We start from the raw sequence: 9,034 nt of genomic DNA, 5'->3' as shown, positions 1-9,034 counted from the left end.
GGTGGAGGAGCCGGAGGGCGGGCCGCCGCTGTGGACGGCAAGAATGGTGGCACTGGCCTCCGATGTGCGCTGGGCGAGGTTTTCCTCGGCGAGTTTGAGGCGGGAGAAGACGGCCTCAAACGGTAGCAGAGGGACCGTGTCGCCCAGAACGACGCGGATGGTGTCGAGGCGCTGGTCGATGTCGTGAAGAAACTGGGTGGTGAGGTCCACCTCGGAGACGGCGTGGTCGATGTCGGCAAGACCGGCGGTGAGCAGCTTCATGCGGCGGGCGTACTCGTCGACGGAGAGGTCGCCTTGCTTGAGGTTTCGATACTGACGATTCAGCATCATGTAACGAGCCGCGCGATTAGCGAGAAAGTAGTCGCGGATGCGGATCCAGAGATCATAGGTGGTGGTGGCGTCAATCACGTGATCGACGATCTGATCGACGAGGGTGGCGTACATGGCAAGAGCGACATGGGCGTCGAGTTCAAGGTATTGAGGATCGGCGTTGGGTGGTGGTGGATGATCGATGAGATAGGAGACGCCGTAGCGGACCTGGATCATGAGGAAGAAGGACTTCCATTTGTGGTAGTTGTGCTCAGCGGGGTTGAGAAGGAATTTGATGTGGCCCGTGAGGTTGTCGTTGAAGATGGGGTGTCGGGCGGCAGGAGCCGACGGTGGTGGCGGGGGTGGAGCGGAAGAGAAGACGGGGGAAAACTGGGTTGTGGGCGCGGAGCTGCTGAAGACGAGAGGCGGGGTTGCGGCCGCGCTGGAGGTGGCCGAGGTGGTGTCCGGGGAGAGCAGGGAGGCCGATGGAGAGGAGGAGGAGTGCGCCGCGCTAGAGGCGGCGGAGGATGTGTCGTCGACCATGGTGAGAACCAGGACGTCTGATACCAAGTTGGAGAGTGAATTGCTTGTATATTCCATACTCATACAATTACAGCAGATGTACATATATATAGGGCGAACCCCCTGAGGGTTGGGCACACAGGCCAGGTTCGGTTAGAGATTCATAAATCTAGCAGTCAAGGTTAGACTAAGTATTACATGACTAACAACACAGCTCTTGTAATGATGATATTCAGAGTTTCCATTGTCACACCTCATAACATTGTGCAACGGAGAGCACAAAATCTGCATGTTCATCTGAATCAAGGCTAGTTGCCTCACAACACATGGACAGTACTAAAAACATCACGAATTGTAACCAGAAATACAAGCTGCAGCTAACGGCACAGAATTAAAATGAGAACAGAGGCAAGCTCCGTGCAACTTCAGAGGCCGTATCTGCAGGGAAGAAAAATGAAGAATTTCATCATGTGGTACGCATCCCCTTCCAAATGAAATCGAGTAGTAAAAAGCAAGACAGGGAGAAGAATCTGATATGACACGCAATATTTCTTCAAGCGGTAAGAATATGAATATTTCTTCAGACCAACAAGCAGCAACAGATTACAAATTCAGAACACAGTCTTACAGCTAACTACATACATAATACAATGCATCCATGAGCAAAGGAAGACGCCTAGGCTGAGGTGAACTTGGTGACAGCCTTGGTGCCCTCGGACACAGCATGCTTGGCTAGCTCGCCGGGGAGGACAAGGCGAACGGAGGTCTGGATCTCCCGGGAGGTGATGGTGGGCTTCTTGTTGTATCGCGCGAGCTTGGCGGACTCGCCGGCGAGCTTCTCAAAGATGTCGTTGATGAAGGAGTTCATGATGGACATGGCCTTGGAGGAGATGCCGATGTCGGGGTGCACCTGCTTCAGAACCTTGAAGATGTAGATCTTGTACGTCTCAACGCTTTTCTTGGACTTCTTCTTGCCCTTCTTCTCGCCGCCCTCCTTGGACGCCGTCTTGCCGGCAGCCGGCTTCTTCGCCGCCGGGGACTTCTCGGTCGCCACCGGCTTCTTCTCCGCCTTGGGTGCCATGGACGCGGCTGCTGCTGCTGATTCGAGGGTTTGGATCGAAGGTGCTTCAGATGGCGAGATGTGGAGAGACGGAGGGAGCGGCGAGATTTATGTAGGAGTAGGAAACAGGGAGTAGGAGGCTGTGGGTGCCTCGGATTGATGGCGTGGAGTGGTTTCAGCCGTCAGTTGATGTTTGGGGTGGACGGTCCAGATGTGCTTTGGTGAGGATCGGTGACATGGCCGAAACGTGCATGACGGGGACTGTGGGCGGCGGATGGTGAACGATCGTGGCCATGCACCCACCCATGCATCGTCCGTTCATTTTTTTTATCAAATCAGAGAAAAAAAATCAATCCAATAATTTAAATTATGTTTGCATTGACGTCCACGTCAATGCATTTCGGTTTAAATCTGGACGGCATTTGCGTCGATGTGGACATAAATAAAACGTCACACGCGTCACCTCAGTGTCCGCCGCGTCTCTACACGTCACTCGGCCAACCGAACCACACGGTCTTATTTTATTGTGACCATCTACCGCATGTCCACGCGTCAGCCAGTAGAAGCTACGGGAAGCTGTCTTTTTATAAGCAAACCATATGTGTTTTTTTAGGCGAGACACGCTACACGCACTTTTTAAAGAGTCAACTATAGGCGTTGGTCGATTGTTCAGATTTCGATCAGTCACCATGTGCACTTTTTGAAGTTGCTACGAAGACTGTCAACACTAAATCCTCAAGTGTTTTACAATGTTGCCGCAGCGGCAAAACCAACACTACCGCCTTTGCCATTGGTGTTGCCTTGACACGACCTCTAGGGTCCAGGCTCCAGGGTGCATCCATGCACTCATGCATTGCAATGTGATGCCTCCGATGGTCAAGATTTTGACGCCATCTAGTATTTTTGCGGTGATGAAGTCAGTGCACTGATGAACACGACCTATCGCACCTGCAAAAGTGGCGCGAGGCTAGCATCCACATGGGGGGCGTCAACATGCTTGTGAGGGCGCAGCTGCTATTACGGGGTGCGTCTCAACGGCCTACTAGAGGTGAGCGTGAGAGTAAGGGAGGCCTCGAAGCCCGACGATCTTGCCAGCGATGACAACGGCATCAGCAGCACTTTTGGCATGGACGGTGCATGGCTCTTGGCATGTTTTCCGTAACACTCGCCCGTAAGTAGCACATTTGACTTCACCCCACATACCTAGACTATACATTAGATGTGACAACAATGCTATATTTACGGACTTAATACGGAGGTTTTACGGAGTGACTCTGACTTAGTAGGTTTTGATTGGGTTAAGGGGGGAGGTTGAGCCCCACCCACCTGAAAAATAGAAGGGGGGGAGGGGTGTGGAGCAGGTTTGGTTAGATGGAAACAACCTCTAAAAGCATGTAATTAATACCCGGCGTTTAGCATCTTTGTCAACTTGGAGTATATGGAGGTCAACGGAAATCGATGGATCGTGTCCATAGCATCTAATCAACCGGGATATAAATTTATTTATTTTTAAATCTAAATTTAGACCATTAATGTTTACAATCAATGGATTAGATATTTTAAACATATACGAAATGAATATGGTGGCTTATTTGCTTCTTGTTTCAATAATTATATATTACTCCCTTTGTACCATAATAAATTGGCAGATTTTCTAGGTGTGAGTAACAAGAACATGATCTTCACATTTACCTTTTCTCTACCATTTCTAGGAGGCTGCATGCATGGTTGATGGTTCTTTATTCCCTAGACGATTAGAATATGTTAGGATCGGTTAAGATCTACATGAAATGCACAAGATTTGCACAATTACTATCTGATTCACCATCCAGCACGAAATTTTCAGTGACAACCTTTCCTGAATGGTCGTTCCACTAGCGTACGTCCATGATGAAAATTTTCCATATAAGGAGGTCCATCGCTACGTATCCTAGGACACTCGAAGCAACTTATACACAACAATGGAAAGAGCACTTGCGATTATGCTACTTGTGACCATTGTGCTGGCTGCCACTACATCGGGGGTGATCGCCATGGACATCAAGCACAAGGACCTGGCGTCGGAGGATTCCTTGCAGGAGCTATATGAGCGCTGGTATGAGCACTACAGTGTGACACGCGACCTCGACGACAAGGCCCGGCGCTTCAAGGTCTTCAAGGAGAATGCACGCATGATCCACAAGTTCAACCAAGGTGACACACCCTACAAACTGAGCCTCAACCTCTTCGCCGACATGACCGATGAAGAGGTCCATCGTGCTTATGGCCACTGCTCCAACATCAAGTCTGATGGCCGGAAGCACCGGCGGCGACACGGCCCGTTCAGGCGCGACGCCCTCGTCAGCCGCAAGGGCCTCCCGGCATCCGTGGATTGGCGCAGAGGCCCGTCAGCGGTGACAAGCGTGAAGTTGCAAGGAACATACTGCGGTTCCTGTTGGGCGTTCGCGGCAACGGCAGCGGTGGAGGGCATCAACTTCATCAGGACCAGGAACCTAACATCGTTGTCCGCGCAACAACTCGTGGACTGCGACAAAGGGAACGGAGGGTGTAATGGTGGATTCGCGAAGTTAGGCTTCAAGTACATAATGCAATCGGGCGGCATCGAAACAGAGGCTAAGTACCCCTATGTTGGCCATGAGAACGGGCACTGCTCGGTGCCCAAGCCAAATCGGAACCCGGTCGTCACCATCGATGGCTACAAGCAGGTGGTGCCGAATGAGGTGGTGGCGCTGGAACAGGCGGTGGCAACCCAACCTGTGGTGGTGGGAGTTGATTCGAACTCGACAGCCCTCCTACGCTATGGGAGAGGCGTCTTCGTGGGGCCATGTGGGACAAACCTCGACCATGAAATGACAGTGGTGGGCTATGGCACCTCACACGAGTATAAGAACCCCGTAAGATATTGGATTGTGAAAAACTCATGGGGGACAGACTGGGGTGAAAACGGCTACATCCGTATAGCACGCAGGCTAAAAGGTCAGCCCAAGGGAGGCATCTGTGGCATCCTCATAGACGCATCTTACCCAGTAAAATTTAGTAGGAAAGGTACAATGATATCGTGAAGAGAAATTAACGGTCTGTGTATAGAGAGCGATGTTAACATGAGCCCAAACATGTATGGACCGTTATTATGTGTTCTATTATACAACAAGACATGCTAATTTTACCTTTTTGGAGGTGATGTCTATGATACTATATAGCTAATATAGACAATTTACTTTCGAATATTGCTTTTGGCTCCCGAGCTCACTGGAGGCCTTTAAATTCAAATTTCAAATTCAGTGAAAATTTGTATTTTAATATTTCAAAAAATTCTGAAAAACAATAAATAGATAAATGAAGGTATAATACACAAGTGTGTAAATTTTCAGAAAATAATACGTTGAAATGAGGGCTGTGCAAAAAAGACAAATCTGAGGCTATTTAACACATGTTACTATTCATCATTTCAGACCATGGATTTGTCTTTTTTGTACAGATCATGTTTTAAAGTATTTTGACCTGAAATTTTACACACATGTCGGTTACATCCTTACATACATGCATATTTTTTTTCAGAATTTTTTTGAACCATAAAAATTTGAATTTGAATTTTTCAAAAATAAAGGCCTCCATGAAGCTCGGCCTCCAAAACGCCATTCTCATTTACTTTCATAAAACAAGAAAAGGAATTGAATCGCTATTAAAACACAACACCAAATAAGAAAAGATATAACCATGATCAATTGATGTTGTCTCTATCATCCAATTTTGGTTGAGTATAATATTTTTCAGTATTAATGCATACAATATATGCTAATACAACAAAGATTCTTAGTTATAATATACTGAATAAATATGTTGCAGACCACTTTGTTCTAGACCCAAAAAATATGACATTAATACGTGAATAAGATTTCATATGTTCATGTTGCAAGTACATACATAATTCATTAAATAGTTGACTTAGGCGTCCTTACTATGTATATAATATTGTTTCTTGTGATAGTATATAGGTGTAGTGTAATTTTTTTGTGTGTGATAATATTTATATACCTTAATGTAGTAAAATGGTTACAACTGCAGAACAAGCTAGCAAAGGCTTGCGCAAATGGATCAATAGTGGCGCGTGGAGGGGCGCCCCGCCACTGCTAACATGATACCAGTGATAGACGGTTAGTGGTGGCTGGCGACCTATTGCATCCCCGCCACTTGTATGTAGTGTACTAGTGATGGACAGACCCGTCCACCCACCACAGTCTATTGTCGTACCGGTGGCGTGCTTTTTTTATGCCCGCCTCTGGTAACCTTCCACGCCCCCAAAAAAGATGCTATTTGTGGCAGCATGCTGGCGCGACATCGGTTTTGCACATTCTATTCTATATATTTATAGTTGCATATGCATTGCATTACATTCAAAGAAGTGTTCATATAAATATTGAAATAGCAGTACATGCATCACACAACATTGGTAGTCCATGTTAATGAATTCGTTCGATTAACCAATTAACTTGCCGATTAATACCTACTCATAGGGTCACTGAGTAGCCAATAGACTAATAAATCAAATGATTAATTGACTAAACGTCCAATTAACTCACTGATTACCTATTAATCTCCTAATCACTAGCTAACCGAGCAGCTGCCAGCTAATGATTTTCTTAACAATGTTGATAGTATTCATCATTACATCTTAGACTACCAATGCGATGACCAACCAACGTGTCGCCTACTCTGGTGCTGCGACGAGCGATGACGACGAGGGAGAGGGTGGGCTGCTTGTGCGGTAGGAGGTCGGAGGCGCGCGGGGCGGAGCGTCGACGCAGAGCGGACGAAATGCCAGATCTAACGACTATTGGAGTTCAGATCGAACCGCTACTGCCTGATCGGCCGAAGCATTCACGGCGGTGTGCCGACGCAGAGCGGTGCCCTTCATCTAGATCGAGGAAAGTGGGTTGAGAGAACGAGAGTGAAACATGAGAGGAAGGGGACGGGGTCGCCCCGGATATTTTTAGAAATGCACTGTACTAGGGCACACATCCGACGTCAACCAAGGAAGCCGGTCGACGCGACGCGACGCAATGAAATCCCTTAGGTGATTTGTAACGTTTCCCAAACATAAAACCTAAGAAAAAGGCAAAACAAAAAAGACATATAAGGGCACCTAGGCCGGCCCAATTCGGGGCAACCTTCAACGAGACTTCGAAAATAAAAAATGAACTATGGGTCGAGGCCCGACAGAAATAGATGTTCGACGCTGATGGCCTAAACTAGGGCGTCAGATCTGTCGGGGTCGTTCTTTTTTTGGAGGCTGGCATGGTGAGCCGGCAGCTGGCTTTGTTACCGGCAAAAAACCTATTCTTTTGGAGGCCGACTGTGTTGCCGGACGCTGGCTGTGTTGACGGCGAGGACGTGTAGGTTGGATGTGTTGCCGGCGGGATCTAGGGCCGCTTGCATTAACTATGGGTCATGGCTATTTCGAATGTTTGTATTTAAAAATGAGGCGGACAGGATGCGGTCAAGGATGCGTCCGCGCGTTGGACGCACGACCACTGCATCCCAAAAATGGCCCGGGCACGACCCCATCACCCGTTACAAACGGACAGAGTCCGGAGAAAACGGACGTCTGAATAGGATCGCGCGCTGGAGTTGGCCTTAGGTAAGTGCTTCATCCAGATCGAGGAAAGTGGGTTGAGAGAAACGAGAGTGAAACATGAGAGGAAGGGGATGGGGTCGCCCCGAATATTTTTAAAAATACACTGTACTGTGGCACACATCCGACGGCATCCGAGTAAGGCGGTCGACGCGACGCGACGCAACGAAATCCGTCAGACCTTGCTTGGGATGTCTTTTTTTTGCCAAATACACTTGTAAAAACAATACACATCTCCATCCATCGGTCTAGTTTTCAACTGGTTTTATACCTCTATAAAATATTACACTTGTAAAAATAAAACGGCATTGCAAGCAGGGCCTCAAGTGATTTGTAACGTTTCCCAAACATAAAACATAAGAAAAAGGCAAAACAAAAAACGAGACATATAAGCGCGCCTCGGCCGGCCCAACTCGGGGCAACCTTCAGCGAGACTCAAAATAAATAAATAAATAATCGGCCCGCGTGATGCCGGTTCCGACTCGGCATTGGGCTCGCTCGCGGTGGGATGCGCCGGTGTCCATATATTAGAGCCTTCTCTGATCGACCATCGTGACTCGGCTTCCCGTCCAACTCACGATCCAACTCGTCTCGTTTCCCTGTTGCGTCCATGGCGGAAGGTGGCCAAGCTCATCCTGCCGCCGGCGATGATGGCAGGCACTGGCTAGCGGCGGCGCCTCCTAACCTACGCGCCAAAGTGGTCCAGAAGATGTACGTCTCCCATCTCCCACCAGATTATTTTTCGATCCCTTCGAGTGTGGGAGGCCATCACGGACGACGACGTCGACGAGGAGCGCGATGAAGGTGCCATGGCCGCCATAGCCCAATCTGTGTAGGATTCCGTGCTGATGACATTGGCGGAGTTCGAGACGGCAAGAGAAGCGTGGAACGCATTCAAGGAGATGAAGATCGGAGAAGATCGAGTCACCAAGGCAAGGGCACAAGTGCTGAAGCACCAATTTCACAAGTTGCAGATGAAGAAAAATGAATCGGTGAATGACTACGTCATGCGTCTTACTACTCTGGTGGAAGAGATCCGCGCGTTTGGTTCAAAGCTCGAGGAAACCGAGATCGTGAAGAAATTTTCAAATACTTTACTGACATTTTTCGAACCCTTTTACAGCCATTTTTAAAATGCTTGATTAACATTTTTTATATACATGATAAAATTGTTTCATACACATTTTATTTTTTACACATATTTTCATATGCGTGATAAACATTTTCTGTATATACATTTAACATTTTTTCAATGCGTGGTCGACTTTTTCCAAATGTTTTATGTAGAGTGACTGTTGAAATTTACTTATTTAGAATATTTTTAAAAACAAAAAAAAACAGCTCCCGGCGTGGACTGTTCCGACTCGGTTTTGGGCTCGCGGTGCCCATAAATCAATCAGAGGCAACTCCACGCTGCTTTCCATCGTGACTTTGGTTCCCTGAAACTCGCGATCCAACTCGCTTCTCTGCTGCGTGCGCTCTGGTCCATGGCGGAAGGTGGCCAAGCCCAT

At 47.9% G+C, this 9,034-nt stretch overlaps 2 protein-coding genes across 2 annotated transcripts; one reads left to right on the top strand and one right to left on the bottom strand.

Moving 5' to 3' along the window:
* Nucleotides 1-1,379: 1,379 nt before the first annotated feature.
* On the bottom strand, nucleotides 1,380-1,973 carry LOC123401660 (histone H2B.3-like). Its single transcript, XM_045095503.1, has one exon. It carries the CDS (start codon nucleotides 1,910-1,912, stop codon nucleotides 1,508-1,510), a length of 405 nt encoding a protein of 134 aa, XP_044951438.1. The 5' UTR covers nucleotides 1,913-1,973; the 3' UTR covers nucleotides 1,380-1,507.
* A 1,872-nt stretch (nucleotides 1,974-3,845) lies between these two features.
* LOC123405976 (ervatamin-C-like) lies at nucleotides 3,846-4,957 on the top strand. The gene has a single exon (XM_045099483.1). It carries the CDS (start codon nucleotides 3,853-3,855, stop codon nucleotides 4,951-4,953), a length of 1,101 nt encoding a protein of 366 aa, XP_044955418.1. The 5' UTR covers nucleotides 3,846-3,852; the 3' UTR covers nucleotides 4,954-4,957.
* Nucleotides 4,958-9,034: the final 4,077 nt, after the last annotated feature.

This window comes from Hordeum vulgare, chromosome 6H (genome assembly GCF_904849725.1).
Source record: "Hordeum vulgare subsp. vulgare chromosome 6H, MorexV3_pseudomolecules_assembly, whole genome shotgun sequence".
NCBI classification, from domain to species: Eukaryota; Viridiplantae; Streptophyta; class Magnoliopsida; order Poales; family Poaceae; genus Hordeum; species Hordeum vulgare.
The sequence above is the reverse complement of the archived record's forward strand: the minus strand, read 5'-3'. Positions and strand labels throughout refer to the sequence as shown.

Bases quoted from the DNA above. Each gene is read 5' to 3' on its own strand.
- LOC123401660 (XM_045095503.1), bottom strand. From the start codon at position 1,912: ATGGCACCCAAGGCGGAGAAGAAGCCGGTGGCGACCGAGAAGTCCCCG.
- LOC123405976 (XM_045099483.1), top strand. From the start codon at position 3,853: ATGGAAAGAGCACTTGCGATTATGCTACTTGTGACCATTGTGCTGGCT.